At 45.6% G+C, this 20,977-nt stretch overlaps 1 protein-coding gene across 2 annotated transcripts in view; it reads right to left on the bottom strand.

Annotated features, from left to right (window-relative positions):
- Window positions 1-20,977, bottom strand: part of LOC137533156 (cholesterol 24-hydroxylase-like) — an 85,634-nt gene that overhangs the window by 61,801 nt on the left and 2,856 nt on the right. For both annotated transcript variants that reach the window (XM_068254371.1, XM_068254370.1), the window contains exons 2-4: window positions 10,349-10,426; window positions 4,214-4,295; window positions 1,591-1,661 (exon numbers count right to left, since the gene is read on the bottom strand). In XM_068254371.1, the coding sequence (XP_068110472.1) occupies window positions 1,591-1,661; window positions 4,214-4,295; window positions 10,349-10,426 (231 nt within the window). The remainder of the gene's footprint in view (window positions 1-1,590; window positions 1,662-4,213; window positions 4,296-10,348; window positions 10,427-20,977) is intronic.

A 20,977-nucleotide genomic window follows, 5' to 3' on the forward strand; every position in this document is an offset into this window, starting at 1 on the left:
CAGAGATGATAAGCTGTATGCACAGGCAGAAGAGAAGGTATGCAGGCAGGCTGCTAAGAACACTTCCTGTCCTGTGTGCAGACTCCCAGTACTGTTATAACTGCTAGAATGTGCCCTGCTCTTTTGATACTAGAGTTTTCTTTGAAAGCTGGTTAGGCTGTAGGCTGGTAAAGCTGTAAACCTGTGCTTTAGTGCTGTGCTGTCTCTCCCTCTCCCCTCTCAGTTCTTCTGCCCCCTCTTCCATCTCATGCTGTCTCTCCCTCTCCCCTCTGTTTCTCTGCACCCTCTTCCATCTTATGCTGTCTATCCCTCCCCCTCTCTGTTCCTCTACCCCCCCTCTTACATCTTATGCTGCCTCTCCCTCTCTACTCTTTCCCTCTGCTCGGATTACGTGTATTTTCTGGTGAAACGCTTCCACATTACGATTATTTTCTGACAACGCTGCCCCATTACGATTATTTTCTGGTGAAACGCTGCTGCCCTATGATTAATTTCTGGTGAAATGCTGCTGCAATAAGTGTATTTTCTGGTGAAACGCTGCCACCTTACGAATATTTTCCGGTGAACTGCTGCTGCAACAAGTGTATTTTCTGGTGAAACACTGCCACATTACGATTATTTTCTGGTGAATTACGATTCTGAATTACGATAATTACTATTATTTTCTGATGAAACACTGCCGCATTATGATTATTTTCTGGTGAAACGATGCTGCATTATGATTATTTTCCTAGGGGGTAGGGGCTTGGGGGGGGGGGGGGGGCGCCACAGGTTTTCTCGCCTGGAGTGACAAAATGACTAGAGGCACCCCTGAGTCTGTGGGGCAGATTTATCAGAATCAATGCACAAGTAAACTGGAAAGCAACTAGTCCAAAGTAGATGCAAAACTTGGGTAACTGTCCAGACTGACCAATCAGGAGGATCTGGGCATCTGCTTCCCCTTTGCATCAGTTATGCTCCAATTTTACCCGCGTTGTTTTCAATACGTCTGCCCCCGTGTTATACTTTGATTCTTTAAAAAGCCCTACGCTAAGTGCACCTCTTGTGGCTACCAAAACAAATCCATCCTCTTATGAGAATTCCACATAATAAACAGCCTAGGCTAAGCCTCAGTGGGAGGATGGGGCTACATACTAATATATAGATGTAGGAAGTGTTTCTGATGCTAAACCTAGGATATTTCATGTAAAAGTGGGTATCCTAAATAATTTACTAGTATAAGTCATTACGGTTCCTCTTTAACCCATTAGCAACTTCAATAGAGTTATGTCATTTGAGATAAGTGCACTACATTTGACCTCAGTCAGAACTCATTGTGCTGTAAATTCTTGGAATGCTTTGATGTCTCTCTGCTAGCAGAAAATACAGAAACTGAAAGCAGAAGTCCTCTGTTATAATCTCACAACGGCCATTACATACACATTACAGCAGTACAATTCTGTAGCAAGCAAACATAACAAATAAGAAATAAAAAAAATGTGCTGAAATAAATTGCCCAGGAGTACTTGCAAGCCTCTAAATAAACTAGCTGCTAATGGGTTAAAGCCAAATAGCCAGAGTGTTTGGATTTCTCTCGAGAGCCAGACCTACCTTTCTCCGAATAAATATTGAGCACGATTATATTCTGCATCCTTCTTGTACTTGGGTGACATAAGAAATTCCTGCAATGAAACAATAATATGCAATAACAATAAACAATCAGAATCAGAACAATCTATTTCGCCAAGTACAACGGGGGATGTACCTGGAATTATTTTTGGCACAAACAAAGGCTTTTGGTGCCTAGCAGAGCTTTGTATAGCTGGTAAAAGGTAACAGTTAACCCACCAAAGCCATAATCCCCCTAACATAATGCATTAGGCCTCGATCACATCATCACATGCAGCACACATCATCACACGGTCGCACGCCATCTGTGTTTGCATGCGTTGCGTGGCTGATCTCATTCACTGTAGTGAATGGGTCAGTCGCGTGTGTTGCCAAAAAATGCATGCAGCATGCGTTCGCGCACCTCACTGGTACGCAACGCATGCAGTGTGAACATTAGACGGTGCAGTCTATGCACTTTCTGATGTCGTGCGTGTCTGCCTCCTGCACGCGTTGCCGAAATACGGATGCCAACGCGTGTAATGTGAACGAGGCCTTACTCTCCCATTTTCAAGTAATGTCCCCCCAATGTACAATTTTATTTCCACCTCTGAATTCTATTTCCTTCCCAGTGGAGTAACTCCCTCCAAACATGTAAAATCCTCTCTGCAACGTAAACAACCCTCCATCAGATTATCCCACTCCCATCATTAGAGTGCCGAAGCTCGAGATCAAAATCAAATACCTTAAAGAGGAACTCCAGTGAAAATAATGTAATAAAAAAAATTGCTTCATTTTTACAATAATTATGTATAAATGATTTAGTCAGCCTTTGCCCACTGTACAATCTTTCCTCTTCTTGATTTACATTCTGACATTTGTCACATGGGGACATTTTTATTGCTGGCAGGTGATGTCAGTGGAAGGAGATGCTGCTTGCTTTTTTGGCAGTTGGACCCAGCTTTCAAGAGACACTGAAGCGGGAAAAAAATTATGATATTATGATTTGTATGTGTAGCACACCTAAGAAATAAAACCTTAAGATCAGATACATCAGTGTAATTGTTTCCAGTACAGGAAGAGTTAAGAAACTCCAGTTGTTATCTCTATGCAAAAAAGCCATTAATCTCTACGACTTTCAAAGTCATGGAGAGGGCTGTCTTCTGACTTTTATTATCTCAACTGTAAGTGATCAGTTTTCTTTTTATCTGCCAGAGGAGAGGTCATTAGTTCACAGACTGCTCTGAAAGAATCATTTTGAATGCAGAGTGTTGTGTAATCTGCACATATTAGAGAATGATGCAATGTTAGAAAACACACTATATTCCTGAAAATAAAAATATGAGAATATTTTCTTTGCTGCTAATCTTCTAGTAATTATTCATAGTACACAACCAATTCATTATATCATATTTTTTTTTCCGCTTCAGTGTCTCTTTAAACATCTATTTCCCACAATGCAACGAGGTTCGCACACAGGAAACTGCCAGGACCATGGTCCTTACAGTTTCCTGTGGGAGGGGTTTCACCACAATATCAGCCATACAGAGCCCCTGATGATCCGTTTGTGAAAAGGAATATATTTCTCATGTAAAAGGGGGTATCAGCTACTGATTGGGATGAAGTTAAATTCTTGGTCATGGTTTCTCTTCAAGAGAGGGAAGCCTCAGGATCCTAATGAGGATTCCCTCTGTACTCTGTTGTCCCCAGTTGATTAGTGCCGCCTCTTCCACCAACTAGCAATCTCTCCTAATGCACCCTCCCCCAGTCCAATATAAGAAAATCTATTAGTGAATTGAGCAGCAGCCTGCCATCCACAGAAAGATCAGGCCAACAAAAGCTGCTGTAGTTAGCAGTAGCAATGAGCAAACAAAGGCTTTCATCAGCAGGGGGTTGGGTGGGGGCAGGGTTATTCCAACTGTACTTTACACAGTTTAGAGAAGTCCCACTTGATTACATTCACACCTTCCCCTGGATAAATGGGGGTGGGGGGGGGGGGGGGGGTGCACATACAGCTAATTGAAACCAGGAAACTGCAGGAAAAAAGCTTCTTGGATCCCTTTAACATGTGATCCACTGATCCTCCAGACTGGAAGGGAGGGAGTAAGGAGAGGCTGGGGGCACTCACATGTCCGCAAATTTCTGGACCTGGGAAGAATATAAGTATACCATTTTGGTGGGAGGGTTGGTGAATGAAAAAAAAAAATCAAAAATACCTCCCTAGCATGTCATAGCTAAATGTGTCTAATTATCATCTACAATTTCTATAGAGGTTCTCCCAAAAGATAATTTATTGCGAAGCAAGTTCATTTGATCATGTGATTTGTTTGCAAGACTTTAAATGGCTGGTGGAGATCATGTTTTATCTTTTCTCTTCTTCCTACAATTTTCTCGAGCAGATTTTCAACTTACAACTGGTCATCTCCTTTCTGAACCAAGAACAAAAACTTAAGCTAATATACTGCAATACCAGCAGTCTAGTAGGATTTTTTTAACTTCGAATTCTCTTTTTGTTTCACTCCACATTTTAAACAGTTTATCTTTGTTTTTGTAACTTTTTGCCTTACATGTGATTTGTGAATGATCCACTTTAAGCTAGTGTATTCCGTTCAGTCTGCTGACATACCTTGACTCCTTCTGGGCTTGATATTAGAATGTTTACTTTATGTAAAGCATTGATCCGCACTACAGGGCCATAGGTCTGTGCCCTGCACAAAAAGAGGGTTGTGTTAATCCACGCAAAAATATTCATATTATTATTTTTGCACAAAACAACTTTTAGTGAGTAAAAACATCTACTAACTAGAGTAACATTTGCCAGTATGAACACTTTGGGAACCCAGTCCCTCTGTCCATCTTTCTTCCTCATTTGTACCTCTTTCAGAACTGATGTACAGACCAGGGCTGTGGAGTTGAAGAGTCAGAGTTGGTGGTTTCATAAAACTGAGGAGTTAGAGTTAGATGATTTTTGTACTAACTCCACAGCCCTGGTACCGTAAGTATTAACTACTTCCCGACCGCCGTATAGACAAATGGCGGCCGGGAAGTAGACGCCGCAAGGACCGCCGTATTGACAAAATGCGGCGGTCCTTGTTTGGGCATGGGCGGAGCGATCGCGTCATCCGTGACGCGATCCTCCGCCTCCGCCTGTCGCCGCTCACTCGCCGCAACATCCCGCCGGCCATACGGAAGCGCCGGCGGGATGTTAACCCGACGATCGCCGCATACAAAGTGTATAATACACTTTGTAATGTTTACAAAGTGTATTATACAGGCTGCCTCCTGCCCTGGTGGTCCCAGTGTCCGAGGGACCACCAGGGCAGGCTGCAGCCACCCTAGTCTGCACCAAGCACACTGATTTTCTCCCCCCCCCCCGCCCCAGATCTCCCACAGCACCCATCAGACCCCCCCCTGCCCACCCCCCAGACCCCTGTTTGCACCCAATCACCCCCCTAATCACCCATCAATCACTCCCTGTCACTATCTGTCAACGCTATTTTTTTTTATACCCCCCCCCCCTGCCCCCTGCTCCCTCCTGATCACCCCCCCACCCCTCAGATTCTCCCCAGACCCCCCCCCCAGACCCCCCCCCCATGTACTGTATGCATCTATCCCCCCTGATCACCTGTCAATCACCTGTCAATCACCTTTCAATCACCTGTCGATCACCCATCAATCACCCCCTGTCACTGCCACCCATCAATCAGCCCCTAACCTGCCCCTTGCGGGCAATCTGATCACCCCCCCCCACACCAATAGATCGCCCGCAGATCCGACATCAGATCACCTCCCAAATCCATTGTTTACATCTATTCTCTCCTCTAAACACCCACTAATTACCCATCAATCACCCATCAATCACCCCCTATCACCACCTGTCACTTTTACCAATCAGATCAGACCCTAATCTGCCCCTTGCGGGCACCCAATCACCCGCCCACACGCTCAGATTGCCCTCAGACCCCCCCCTTATCAATTCACCAGTGCATTCATTACATCTGTTCTTCCCTGTAATAACCCACTGATCACCTGTCAATCACCTGCCAATCACCTATCACCCATCAATCACCCCGTCACCCCTTGTCACTGCCACCCATCAATCAGCCCCTAACCTGCCCCTTGCGGGCAATCTGATCACCCACCCACACCATTAGATCGCCCGCAAACCCGCCGTCAGATTACCTCCCAAATGTATTGTTTACATCTGTTATCTTCTCTAAACACCCACTAATTACCCATCAATCACCCCCTATCACTGTTACCTATCAGATCAGACCCTAATCTGCCCCTTGCGGGCACCCAATCACCCGCCTACACGCTCAGATTACCCTCAGACCCCCCCTTATCAATTTGCCAGGGCATTATTTACATCTATCCTTCCCTGTAATAACCCACTGATCACCTGTCAATCACCTATCACCCATCAATCACCCCCTGTCACCCCCTGTCACTGCCACCCAACAATCAGCCCCTAACCTGCCCCTTGCGGGCAATCTAATTACCCACCCACACCAATAGATCGCCCGCAGATCCGACATCAGATCACCACCCAAGCGCAGCGTTTACATCTATTCTCTCCTCTAAACACCCACTAATTACCCATCAATCACCCATCAATCACCCCCTATCACCACCTGTCACTTTTACCCATCAGATCAGACCCTAATCTGCCCCTTGCGGGCACCCAATCACCCGCCTACACGCTCAGATTGCCCTCAGACCCCCCCTTATCAATTCGCCAGTGCAATATTTACATCTGTTCTCCCCTGTAATAACCCACTGATTACTTGTCAATCACCTGTCAATCACCTATCAATCACCCATCAATCACCCCCTGTCACTGCCACCGATCAATCACCCCCTGTCACTGCCACCCATCAATCACCCGCTGTCACTGCCACCCATCAATCAGCCCCTAACCTGCCCCTTGCAGGCAATCTGATCACCCACCCACACCAATAGATCGCCCGCAGATCCGACGTCCGATCACCTCCCAAGTGCAGTGTTTACATCTGTTCTCTACCCTAAACACCCACTAATTACCCATCAATCACCCCCTGTCACTGCTACCTATCAGATTAGACCCCTATCTGCCCCTAGGGCACTCAATCACTCGCCCACACCCTCAGAATGCCCTCAGACCCCAGCCCTGATCACCTCGCCAGTGCATTGCTTGCATCTATTCCCCCCTCTAATCACACATTGAGACACCCATCAATCACCTCCTGTCACCCCCTAGCACACCTACCCATCAGATCAGGCCCTAATTTGCCCCGTGTGGGCTCCTGATCACTCGGCCAAACCCTCAGATCCCCCTCAGACCCCCTTCCAATCACCTCCCCAGTGCATTGATTACATCTATTTTCCCCTCTAACCACCCCCTGAGACACCCATCAATCACCTCCTGTCACCCCCCTAGCACTCCTATCCATCAGATCAGGCCCAATACAACCTGTCATCTAAAAGGCTACCCTGCTTATGACCGGTTCCACAAAATTCGCCCCCTCATAGACCACCTGTCATCAAAATTTGCAGATGCTTATACCCCTGAACAGTCATTTTGAGACATTTGGTTTCCAGACTACTCACGGTTTTGGGCCCGTAAAATGCCAGGGCGGTATAGGAACCCCACAAGTGTCCCCATTTTAGAAAAAAAGACACCCCAAGGTATTCTGTTAGGTGTATGACGAGTTCATAGAAGATTTTATTTTTTGTCAAAAGTTAGCGGAAATTGATTTTTATTGGTTTTTTTCCACAAAGTGTCACTTTCCGCTAACTTTTGACAAAAAATAAAATCTTCTATGAACTCGTCATACACCTAACAGAATACCTTGGGGTGTCTTCTTTCTAAAATGGGGTCACTTGTGGGGTTCCTATACTGCCCTGGCATTTTAGGGGCCCTAAACCGCGAGGAGTAGTCTAGAAAACAAATGCCTCAAAATGACCTGTGAATAGGACGTTGGGCCCCTTAGCGCACCTAGGCTGCAAAAAAGTGTCACACATGTGGTATCGCCGTACTCAGGAGAAGTAGTATAATGTGTTTTGGGGTGTATTTTTACACATACCCATGCTGGGTGGGAGAAATCTCTCTGTAAATGGACAATTGTGTGTAAAAAAAATCAAAAGATTGTCATTTACAGAGATATTTCTTCCACCCAGCATGGGTATGTGTAAAAATACACCCCAAAACACATTATACTACTTCTCCTGAGTACGGCGGTACCACATGTGTGGCACTTTTTTACACCCTAAGTGCGCTAAGGGGCCCAAAGTCCAATGAGTACCTTTAGGATTTCACAGGTCATTTTGCGACATTTGCTTTCAAGACTACTCCTCACGGTTTAGGGACCCTAAAATGCCAGGGCAGTATAGGAACCCCACAAATGACCCCATTTTAGAAAGAAGACACCCCAAGGTATTCTGTTAGGACTATGGTGAGTTCATAGAAGATTTTATTTTTTGTCACAAGTTAGCGGAAAATGACACTTTGTGAAAAAAAACAATACAAATCAATTTCCGCTAACTTGTGACAAAAAAATAAAATCTTCTATGAACTCACCATCCTCCTAACGGAATACCTTGGGGTGTCTTCTTTCTAAAATGGGGTCATTTGTGGGGTTCCTATACTGCCCTGGCATTTTAGGGCCCTAAACCGTGAGGAGTCGTCTTGAAAGCAAATGTCGCAAAATGACCTGTGAAATCCTAAAAGTACTCATTGGACTTTGGGCCCCTTAGCGCGGTTAGGGTGCAAAAAAGTGCCACACATGTGGTATCGCCGTACTCAGGAGAAGTAGTATAATGTGTTTTGGGGTGTATTTTTACACATACCCATGCTGAGTGGGAGAAATCTCTCTGTAAATGGACAATTGTGTGTAAAAAAAATTAACAAATTGTCATTTACAGAGATATTTCTCCCACCCAGCATGGGTATGTGTAAAAATACACCCCAAAACACATTATACTACTTCTCCTGAGTATGGCAATACCACATGTGTGGCACTTTTTTGCAGCCTAACTGCGCTAAGGGGTCCAAAGTCCAATGAGCACCTTTAGGCTTTACAGGGGTGCTTACAATTTAGCACCCCCCAAAATGTCAGGACAGTAAACACACCCCACAAATGACCCCATTTTGGAAAGTAGACCATTCAAGGTATTCAGAGAGGGGCATGGTGAGTCCGTGGCAGATTTCATTTTTTTTTGTCGCAAGTTAGAAGAAATGGAAACTTTTTTTTTTTTTTTGTCACAAAGTGTCATTTTCCGCTTACTTGTGACAAAAAATAATATCTTCTATGAACTCACTATGCCTCTCAGTGAATACTTTGGGATGTCTTCTTTCCAAAATGGGTTCATTTGGGGGGTATTTATACTATGCTGGAATTCTAGCCCCTCATGAAACATGACAGGGGGTCAGAAAAGTCATAGATGCTTGAAAATGGGAAAATTCACTTTTTGCACCATAGTTTGTAAACGCTATAACTTTTACCCAAACCAATAAATATACACTGAATGGGTTTTTTTTTATCCAAAACATGTTTGTCCACATTTTTCGCGCTGCATGTATACAGAAATTTTACTTTATTTGAAAAATGTCAGCACAGAAAGTTAAAAAAAATCATTTTTTTGCCAAAATTCATGTCTTTTTTGATGAATATAATAAAAAGTAAAAATCGCAGGAGCAATCAAATAGCACCAAAAGAAAGCTTTAGTAGTGACAAGAAAAGGAGCCAAAATTCATTTAGGTGGTAGGTTGTATGAGCGAGCAATAATCCGTGAAAGCTGCAGTGGTCTGAATGGAAAAAAAGTGGCCGGTCCTTAAGGGGTAGAAAGCCCTAGGTCCTCAAGTGGTTAAGGAGTCGGAGTGGAGGAGTTGGAGCAATATTGGGTACCTGGAGTCAGGGCCGGTTCAAGTAACAATTGTGCCCTAGGGCAAAATTAGCCTGGGGGCCCCCCAGACACCCCGACCAAAAAGCGTCATCAGAGGCTCTTTGTTGCAGCCAAATTTCCCTCCTGGGCCTCTGAGCTGGCTGCTGACCCTCCCCCAAACATCTCCCAACTTACCCGACTCTGCAGAGTCCCTGGGAGCAACAGCTAAGATGGGGGAGGGACACCTTGGGGGCCCCTACAGGCTCTGGGGCCCTGGGGCAATTGCCCATTTTTTCCTATGGTAGCTCCGGCCCTGCCTGGAGTCTGAGTTGGTGGTTTCATAAACTGAGGAGTCGGAATCAGTTGATTTTTGTACTGACTGCACAGCCCTGGTACCGTAAGTATTAAGGAGTCGGAGTGGAGGAGTTGGAGCAATTTTGGGTACCTGGAGTCAGGGCCGGTTCAAGTAACAATTGGGCCCTAGGGAAAAATTAGCCTGGGGGCCCACCATACACAATAAAGGTACAGATAATGCCTGACTCAACCAGCGGCTCGATTGATAAGATCCGACAGGTCGGATCTTGCTACCGCCGATTCCCTGCACGTTCCCCGCGAGGGGACAATGGCAGGGAATCGAGCGGAAGATAAGCGGTGCGGCGCGGGGACAAGCTGGTATCGAATCCGACGCATGCGCGGGCGAGCGGGAACGCGGCAGGTACGCACGGGGGCACGGAAGAGGCGATCTACGCGTGTGGATGAGGCTTTACACCTGACTGGCACCAATATTCTAGGGTGACAACAACTGAGGCCACAATGAAAATGTACATACTGTATTACGCACATACGGGTTGCATATATAATATACATGTTTCTAAGTGGTACATAAAAAACAACATACCAGTCCAAGAAGAGGTCATGCACTAGGCCGTTATTTTCCAGAACCTTAAATATTGATGGTGTGTGTCCAAAAAGATAGCTAAAAGGGAATAGGAAAACATATGGTCATTATTTTAAAATAGATATTATGAACTAACGCATAGGGAAATTAGTGTTTTCACACAGAGGCGTATCTACAGGGGTGCAGGTATAGCATGTGCCATGGGCACCTCGTACTAGGGGGCTGCTCCATAGCATCCTTGATGTTGTTCATACAGATACTAGTTTTTATCTGGGGGGCACTGCTGTGTGGGCCTCAATTCACTAAGCAGTTTAGACTAGTCTACTGATGGTTTTTAGTCTACTGATGGTTTGGTCAGTTGCATCAAAGGAGAATTCACTATTACCAAATGTTTTAGACCTGTTTTTAGACCTGGTCTAAAACATTTGGTAATTAGGTCGGTAAAGCAGGGGAAATAATCAAAAGATGCAATGCACAAACGAGTAGGTATGACTACATCCTTCTCCTTTGATGAGCTCTCCTCTGCATACAATTAAACTCCTGCATAATTAATTCAAAAGGTTCCATCCTCACACCTAAAATACCTCACAGAATTACTTTACTGACAGAAATCAGCTGGTCTAATCTCTGTCAGAAAAAGTGGGCGTGGTTACTCCTTGTTTGCCTTTGTGAATTGTGTAATTACTGAATGTTAGACCAGGTCTAAAAACAGGTCTAAAACATTACACCAAACCATCAGTAGACTAAAAACTATCTATAAATTCGTTTAAACCGCTTAGTGAATTGAGGCCGTAGTGGTGGTGGTGGTGGGGGGCTACTTTGGTCTTCTACGGCTTCATTAAATACACTACATAATCTCCCCTAGTCATTGGTCAACTATGCATCCATAGCTGTTCCAGTCTGCACTAGCTGCCAAGCGACTTGCTGCCTATTCAACTACAGCATACAACATGTACTGTTATTATTGTATGATTCTGAAGTTCATCTGAACATGAAATATAGTAATACATAGGAGGAATAATGCTTGCTTGTTAGGCACTGCCTGGTTTTGCTAAATGCTCTCCACTGAATATTTCTGTAGGCGGTGTGTTGTCCACTCCCATCACAGGTGCATGCACAAAAACAGGGGCGCAGGGAAATGTGCCAATTTCGTCTAGTAGCAATCGGCAAAATTTTTACCAATTTTCTACGTTTTAAAAGTGTAAATTTGTAAATAATACAGAAATTTTATTAAAACTTAACCTAACACTATTCTCACACAGAACCCTCCCACTGCCAATACATAACCTTAACTGACCCCCATGCCTAATGCTACGTACACACATGCGACAACGATCGTTCGTTGTCAACGACGAACGAACTTTAAATTGATGAAAGAACGACCTAAGTAAAGTTAGTTTTAAAAGGTGTGTAATGATCTGATCGTTAGAACGAACGTTACATCACGTAAAAGCAACTATTGCGCCTGCGCATAAAAATGAAAAGTTCCATGAAGAAATAGTGAAATGCGCATATCAAGCCTAGTACGCACGACCGTTTCCAACTATGTACTACTTTTGCAAACGATCGTCGTTGGAAAAAATCCGCCAAGCTAGATCGTTCGTTTTTAACGATCTAGCTCGTCCGTCGTTAGACTTAATGGTCGTTGGCTGCTTTTTTTTAAACGATTGTCGTTTGAAACGATCGGGGAACGATCGTTTCAAACGACTATAGTCGCATGTGTGTACGCACCTTAACCCTTAAAAACACACCCACACCTAACCCTCAACCCCCCCCCCCCCACACACACACACACACACACACACACACACACTCCTAACCGTTAAAAACACCCCCTCCACTGACTATTTCTGTAGGCAGTGTGTGGTCCTCTCCCCTCGCGGGTGTATGCATAAAAAAGGGGCGTGGAGAAATTGGGGCGCCCAATTTCGGCTAGTAAAATATCAGTATCATTTTCTGATATTCTACGTTTTAAAGTGAAAATGATCGTAGTAAAATATTTGTAAATAATACCAATATTTTACTACAACATAACCTAACACTATTCTTACACAGAACCCTCCCAATACCTATGCCTAACTTTTACCAACCGCCTCACCCTTAAAAACACACCCTCCATGCTTAACCTTAACCGCCCGAACACCTAACCTTAGCCAGCCTCCGCCGCCAATCCGCCAGTTTTACGATAATGTTGGGGCGCCTCCATGCTATGTATTGGGCGTTGAAATTTAACACTATAGCCAAACTTTATTATGTTGCCTATGGCGGCACCCAAGCTTCTTCTGATGGGTCCCAAGTTTCTTTGCTCGCAGGCATCTGTGTTCGCTGCTTTAAATAAAGACTGTGTAGCTTCTGCCTAGATTCAATGGCTCCTAGCTCCAATAGCTTAGTGATGGCTGCACCTTTCCTCATCATATCAGTCTCAATGACATCCAATAAAAATTAAATATATGATAAAGATATGCCTATGACAGTCATTACAAATGGGTCCCAGCAATGCATCCCTCATGCCACGTGTTTTCTCTTTTACTCTGTATTGCTAAGTAAACTGTTTATTTTACATAACAATTCAGCTATGCTTTATCTGTTTAGACCAACTTCAGGCGTATCTTAAGCTAACTCTCAGGTCACGCATGAGAGACAGCTGAAAAGCTGTTAAAATCATTTGGTAATGCAGGTTAAGATCATTTACGCGTATAATTAGTGTAGAAGTCACAAAAAAGTCCATTCTAATGGATGCCTAATGTTACTGAGTTTGAGATAAAGGGAAGTTGGCAAAACAAACTGAAATAATAATCCGAACATTTATATAGCACTTTTCTCCTGTTGGACTCAAAGCGCTCAAGAGCTGCAGCCACTGGGACGCGCTCAGGAGGCCACCCTGCAGTGTTAGGGAGTCTTGCCTTGAACTCCTTACTGAATAGGTACTTGACCTACCCAGGTTTCGAACCCTGGTCTCCCATGTCAAAGGCAGAGCCCTTAACCAGTACACTATCCAGTTAGATAATCCTATATGATAAAACCGCAGGTGTCCCTGCGTCATCTGTGTCCGTGTGTTTTTTGTACTGTGCATGTGCGTAGCACGGACAGCCTTGGACAGAAGCAGAGAAGTTCCAGGGGGCCGACCCAGTGGTAGTGTTGGGCGAACACCTGGATGTTCGGGTTCGGGTCCGTTCGCCGAACATGGGCCAGATGTTCGGCATGTTCGGCCCGAACCCTGAACTCCCCTGAACATCCCGCTTTTGGGGGCCCTATGGGGTCGCAAGCATAAGGGGGGAGCATGCCCCGGTCGCGGGGGGGGGGGGTGTCGGAAATTCCCCCCACCCCCTCCGCTAGCGCTCCCCCCTCTGCCCGCTTCCCCATACAAAAATTTTCCGTAAAGTTCCTTCAGTGGCTGGCTGGCACTGTGGTGTGAGTGAGTAGGAGGAGTCCGAGTAGGACGCGTTGAGGCCGGGCAGCGGGCGGTTCAGCGGTAGTACCCTTGTGGTACTTCCGCCCTTTCTCTGACCTCACGTCCTCTACGTGATGACGCATACGAGGGTACGCGTGACGCGTACCCTCGTATGCAGAGGACGTGAGGTCAGAGAAAGGGCGGCCTCAACGCGTCCTACTCGGACTCCTCCTACTCACTCACACCACAGTGCCAGCCAGCCACTGAAGGTACTATTGAACTTTACGGAAAATTTTTGTATGGGGAAGCGGGCAGAGGGGGGAGCGCTAGCGGAGGGGGTGGGGGGAATTTTCGACCCCCCCCCCCGTGACCGGGGCATGCTCCCCCCTTATGCCTGCGACCCCATAGGGGGGCAGTATTCAGCCGAACAGGGGCCCTGTTCGGCCTGTTCGGCTGGGCATTGAGCTGTTCGGGCGAACCCGGACTAAAAAGGCCGAACACCATGAGGTGTTCGGCCGAACTCGAACATCACCCGAACAGGGTGATGTTCTGCAGAACCCGAACAGTGGCGAACACTGTTCGCCCAACACTACCCAGTGGATGGGTGTGTGTGCGCGTGGTGGGTGCGAGCACAAGCGTGCTGGCATGTGGCGGCGATGACTAGAGGACATTTTTAAACGGGCTACAGTCAATAGTAGACAATATAACTGTTGAGGAAGTTTACTGCATCAACTGCCCAGGCATAACTATAACAAGAGGTTCACCATTTTCTTGTAATGACTATTCCTTTGCATTCTAAAGGTGGCCATACACTTGTCGATTTGCCATCAGATCGACCAACAGATAGATCCCTCTCTGATCGAATCTGATCAGAGAGTGATCGTATGGCTGCCTTTACTGCAAACAGATTGTGAATCGATTTCAGCATGAAATCGATTCACCATCTGTGAAGCTGCCGCTGCCACCCCTGCATATATTACCGGGTCCGGCCGGCGCAAGTCTCCTTCTCCGCCCTGGGCTCCAGGGCTGCTGCTTCACTGTACTTCCTGTCTGGGGAAGTTTAAACAGTAGAGGGCGCTCTACTGTTTAAACTTCTTGTCGGGACAGGAAGAAGTGAAGCCTGCCGGAACCCAGCGGAGAAGGAGCAGCGGTGACAGCGGGGATATGCGCCGGCCGGATCAGGTAATGTTTTGCCGCTGGCGTCGTTTGTTCGTACATTCGAACGCCACTATCGACGCACTCCCGACCCGCCGGCGATCGAGCGAAATCTTCCGCACGGACGGATCGACAGGAATGATCGATTTCGGATGGAAATCGATCGTTCGGTCAGCGTTTGCGTAACGATTTCACAGCAGATTCGATCACAGTGATCGAATCTGCTGTATATCGGCGGGAATATCGTTAGGTGTATGGGCCCCTTAACAAGATCTTGTCAGAGCCGAAAGCCTTATGCTGGGTATACACGATGCGTTTTTTCGGTCGATTTTCCATCCGATCGATTTCCGATTCGATTTTTCGATCGGTTTCCGATTTGATGCAGTTATCTTTTCTTATCTATTTCCATTCACTTCTGTGAGAAATCGATCAGAAAAACGTTCGAAAATAAGATCGGACATGTCGGAAATTATCAATCGAACCATCTACTACAAAATTGTATGGTGCGTACCTAGCATTAGGGTCTTTTTCCACTTTATCAGTTGCTGTCAGTTATAACTGAAATGACAACTGATGTGCAAGGTAATGTCCATGTTTCCCTATAGCTCAAGTGGGCGATATTACAGTTTAATGGTGTGCTGACCCAGAAGCTGTTACGGGGTAATCACCATTTTTAAAATGGAGGATTCCATTGATCACAGTGGACACACAGGATGCAGGAGAGGAAAAAGATTAATGAGTAGATGAGTATGACATGTGTATGTTTATATTTTTCAGTTCAGGTTTGCTTTAAAGCGAAAGCAAACCTGTAACTTTGGGAGGAGGCAAAACTTAGTTAATTACTTACCTCGGTAGAGGAAAGGCTCTGGATCCTCCCCCGGCAGACTACCGCCAGAAACGGTTCTCTCATGAAGCAAGGTGAACCACTTGCATCAGAGCTTACAGGGGCAGCATGTTTGCATTGTGTGTTTACACTTACATCATGCAGTCAGAATAGGAGAAGTGAGAGGAGAGCTAGGTGAAGAGGTCATCATTGGGGAAAAGCAGTTTGTAGTGCTGTGTGAGGAGTCTGACAGTAAGTAGGGAGGGGGGAGGCAGCCGTGTTTCATTTGACTTGCACAGCAAATGGGAGGAGGTGGCACTGCTGTCCTGACTAAAGAGGAATGGAGGATGGCCAACAGGCTGAGAGTGAGCAGTTTGTTTGTCACAGACTTGTAGTCAGCCAGTGCGTTATTGTATCGAGCTCCAGCATGTCAAGTCTCGAGTTGTTGCATATGCTCCCTTGCTGACTGAGAACATTAACCTCCCTAGCGGTATGGACAGAAATGTCCGTTCAAAAAAAACATGCTGTGAACAGTGTAAACATGCATACACATCAATACTCTCCTGCACTGTATACTAGACCCTTGCTTGACACATTTTGGCAAGTTACAGAAAAAAAAAAGTTTTAAAAATAAATTTTATCACTGTTTGCACAGAAATCCTGGGGAAATTGAACGCTGGGGAGGTTAAGTGAAGCAGAGTAAATTTTTTTGGTTCTGTGCAATCATTCCAAATCGGGGGGGGGGGGTCGGGTAGCATCCTCATAAGTTTGCCTCGGGCCTCAGGCTATGGCTACAAAAAGCCTAGAACTGGCTCTGACCACTGCTGGTCAACAAGAGCCCCTGGAAGCTCGCAGCTGCGCTCCCTTACGAGACCAAGCACGCTCGCACTGCGCAAATGCAGGACAGCTAGGGTCAGCGAAGTAGCAAGGAGGAGCCCAAGAGGAGGCGGAAAAAAAGCCAGGCCCATCTGCTCCACGGTACTGCGTAGCCGTGAGCTGTTTGCCTCTGCACAGTGCGATACAGTTCTGTTGACAAGCCCTTCCCAAGGAGCATCAGGGGGTCCCAGCACTGGAGTGGCGGGGTGGAGGGAGATGGATGAAGCCTCTGGATTATACAGAGGTTCCCCTCTACTGAAGTAAGTATCCTAATTGGGCACTTTGTTGTCCATTCAGATTTCCTTTAGGAAAGTAGGATTGACGGAACCTTTTATACTGGAACTGTCAGAGTAGGATAGCTAAGTGGTGAGCACTTTTGGCTTGCAGTGCTATCTTGGTCAGGACACCATTTCAAAAAGCTATACAGTATTGTCCGCCAGGAGCGCAACTACAAATCACCCCACCCCCCCAACATTCACACTCCTTTCTGTCTCCTCTTAGCAACCCCCATGACAGTCCATCTGGCAGGACTCCATGCAGTCCATCTGCCAGGAGTCATATGACGAGCATGGCCATCATGAAGCGTGGACTCGGTAACAGCTGAACTGAAGGATAGGGAGGTTAAGTAGCTGATGAAGCAGGTCATTTGGGCTCCCGACGCTCTGCATTGAAGCTGGGCACCGCCATAGCGCTAGTGCTATGCTATGCATCCTGCGCAAGGGTAACTCGGGGATCCGATGATCACCAGACCCCGAATTACATCTCCCTCTGAGTAACTACAACCCGGAGGGGGAATAGTATTTATTGCTGCCGGGGATTTGAACGGCACTCAGCTCTCCGGCAGAAGGACAATACGTACGCGTAGTTGGGGCTTCCAACAGCTCTGGGCCCACTTGCGGTTGCATGGGCTGCTTCCCCTATAGTCACCACTCTGATGTTCTTCCTAGGTGTGGATTTTCTCCCCTACACCATTACGGTAACTGCTTTCTTTTTCAACACACTCGATAAAGTGCAGCTTAAAAGGAATCTGAAGGGAAAAAAGTGCCCAACTGAGATACTTACCTCAGTATAGGTAAGCCTCTTTCCCCATCCCCCCACCTTTCCACCACTGGGACCCCCTGAAACACGTCAACAAGGGCTTGTTGACTGAGCTTGGCTGCATAGCGCAGACGAAGACGGCTTCCGCCTGCGCAGTAGCATGGTGCCAAATGGGCTTAGCTCTTTCCGAAGAGCCCATGCCTTGCTATTGCACTAGTGCGAGCCTTCCTGCGCAGCACGGCTTGTTCTCCTACAGGAGCGCAACCATGAGTTTTCAGAGGGTCCCAGCGTCCCGCGATTGTCTGTTGGAGGACATGGGAAACCTCTGGATCTAGAGGAACAGTTAGGTCCATAAATATTTTTGGACAGACACAATTTTTTCCTAATTTTGGTTCTGTACATTACCACAATGAATTTTAATTGAAACAACTCAGATGCAGTAGCATTGCAGACTTTCAGCTAAAGTTCAGTGGGGTGAACAAAATAGATTGCATTGCTTAAAATGTGAGGCAACTAACGTAATTGGACAAATTAAATAACTGGAAATAAAATGTTCATTTCTAATACTTGGTTGAAATACCTCTGCTGACAATCACAGCCTGAAGTCTTGAACTCATGGACATCACCAGATGCTAGGTTTCCTCCTTTTTAATGCTCTGGCAGGCCTTTTCTCTGAAGTTTAGTCTTCAATGGGCTTGAATCACAAAGCGGTGCTAACTTACTTAGCACATCTAGGGCTTGATTCACAAAGCGGTGCTAACCTACTTAGCACGTCTAAAGTCTTTAGACATGCTAACCAGGGTGCTAAGTAGGTTAGCACCGAATTTCTGAATCAGATAATTCGGTGCTAACCTACTTAGCACCCTGGTTAGCACGTCTAAAGACTTTAGACGTGCTAAGTAGGTTAGCACCGCTTTGTGAATCAAGCCCCTAAAGTCTTTAGACGCGCTAACCAGGGTGCTAAGTAGGTTAGCACCGGATTTCTCAATCAGATCGCGCGCTAACTTTGCGCGCGCAAAGTTTTACGCGCACAAAGTTTTACACGCGCTAAGTCCCATAGTCTTTAATGGGCACTTCGCGCGGAGCGCCCTGTGCTCTGTGCAGTATGCGCGTAAAGTTTTACGCGCATAAAGTTTTGCGCGCATAATGTTTTATGCGCGAAAAGCTTGTTTAGACGTGCTAAGGGGGTTTTCACAGGCGTGCTAACAGTTAGCACCGCTTTGTGAATCAAGCCCAATAAGTGAAATGCATTTTCAGTTGGGTTTAGATCAGGTGAGTGACTTGGCGATTCAAGAATTTTCCACTTTTTTGCTTCAATAAACCCCTGGGATGCTTTGGCTGTTTTGGGTCATTGTATTTAGAATTGCCACCAATTTGACTGCTGGTTTTGTCCTGTGTCACATCATTAATAAACACTAGAGTACCAGTGCCACTGGCAGCCAAGCATGCCCAAGCCATCACACTGCCTCCACCTTGTTATACAGATGACGTGGTATGCTTTAGATAATGAGCTGTTCCACACCTTTCCATACTTTTTTCTAGCCCTCATTCTGGTAGAGGTTGATCTTGGTTTCATCTATCCAAAGAATGTTTTTCCAGAACTGTGCTGTCTTTTTCAGATGTTCTTTAGCAAAGCCCAATCTAGCCATTCTATTCTTGAGGCTTATGAGCGGCTTGTACCTTGCAGTGCACCTTCTGTATGTACTTTCATGCAGTCCTCTTGTTACGTTAGACTTGTATATCAATACACCTACCCCTTGGATTACTGAGCATGTGCAAACAGTCTAACGCGGCCTAGCCGCCTATAATGCACAGCATGCAGCTTTTTTATTTGACGTGCTGCGTTACAATGTAACGCAACGTGGGCACTGTGAACAGCTCATTGACTTTTCATTACTGTGCGGTGGGCTGCGTCACAGGCTGCAGTAACGTGCGTTTGTAACGTCCCACTGTGAAAGCAGCCTAAAGGACCTCTGCGTTGCGAAAATCTTAAAATTTAACCGCTTTACCCCCACTGGGGTGGATATCTCCATCCCTTTTTCCATCCTTTCACCCCCAGGGACGGAGATATCCGCACCTCCCACGCTACTGCCGCTGTCCGCGGCTCCCGCTCACTCGTGCACGCACTCCCGCCACTCGTGCACGCCGCCGCCCGCTTGCACGGAGATCAATGAATGGGAAAAGCCGTTCCCGTTCGTTGATCTACGCTCCTGCAATGATCGGCTGCTTCTATGAGAAGCAGCGAGATCATTGTGATTTTCCCAGCCTCATTGTGCTTCCTGCATGCGTACTTCCGGATGCTTTCAGGTCGCATAAACAAAAAAATCACTGTGGCCATCTTGTGGCCAAATAGTAAAACTACACCCTAAACAATTTCTCATATACACATACATTAGTTTTACACAATAAATAAACATAAACTCATTACCTCCCACACTCCCCAATTATTTTTTTTTTGTAATAAAAAAATAAAATAAAAATTACAATAAAAAAACAAAACATAAATAGTTACCTTAGGGACTGAACTTTTTAAATATTTATGTCAAGAGGGTATAACACTGTTACTTTATAAATTATGGGCTTGTAATTAGGGATGGATGCAAAACTGAAAAAAATGCACCTTTATTTCCAAACAAAATATTGGCGCCAAACATTGTGATAGGGACATAATTTAAACGGTTTTATAACCGGGACAAATACATTTCATGGGTTTTAATTACAGTAGCATTCATTATTTAAAAACTATAATGGCCGAAAACTGAAACATAATGATTTTTTTCTCCACATTTTTTCCTATTTTCCCATTAAAACACATTTAGAATAAAATAATTCTTGGCATAATGTCCCACCTAAAGAAAGCCTAATTGGTGGCGAAAAAAACAAGATATGGTAGTTCATTTCAGTGCGATAAATAATAATAAAGTTATAGACGAATGAATGGAAGGAGCGCTGAAAGGTGAAAATTGCTCTGGTGTTTCAGGGGTAAAACTTCTCAGTTGTGAAGTGGTTAAAGTATATGTAAATATTTACAATTAAGTCTCCCCCAAGGGAAGGAGAGACGGGCTATCTCTGAACATGCCACCTACATATATGATAAGGTGCACTTTGATTTGATTCAGTGCAAAAACCTTATGAGCGATTTGTATGCAGTTGGGTTCAGTTTGCATGGACCCACAATGTAAGTTGTTCTGTTATAACTTTGACTAGTGTGAAATAAAATTGTAACCCCTTGTGACAATCCTACTAAGCCTGGCATATTGTTTGTCCTATGGTGGTGGACACTGTGTACCCTTTTTTGAGCACTGGGTGGCTTCAGGCTATTGCAACAGGATTGGCGTGACAACAG

Source organism: Hyperolius riggenbachi, chromosome 9 (assembly GCF_040937935.1).
Source record: "Hyperolius riggenbachi isolate aHypRig1 chromosome 9, aHypRig1.pri, whole genome shotgun sequence".
NCBI lineage: Eukaryota > Metazoa > Chordata > Amphibia > Anura > Hyperoliidae > Hyperolius > Hyperolius riggenbachi.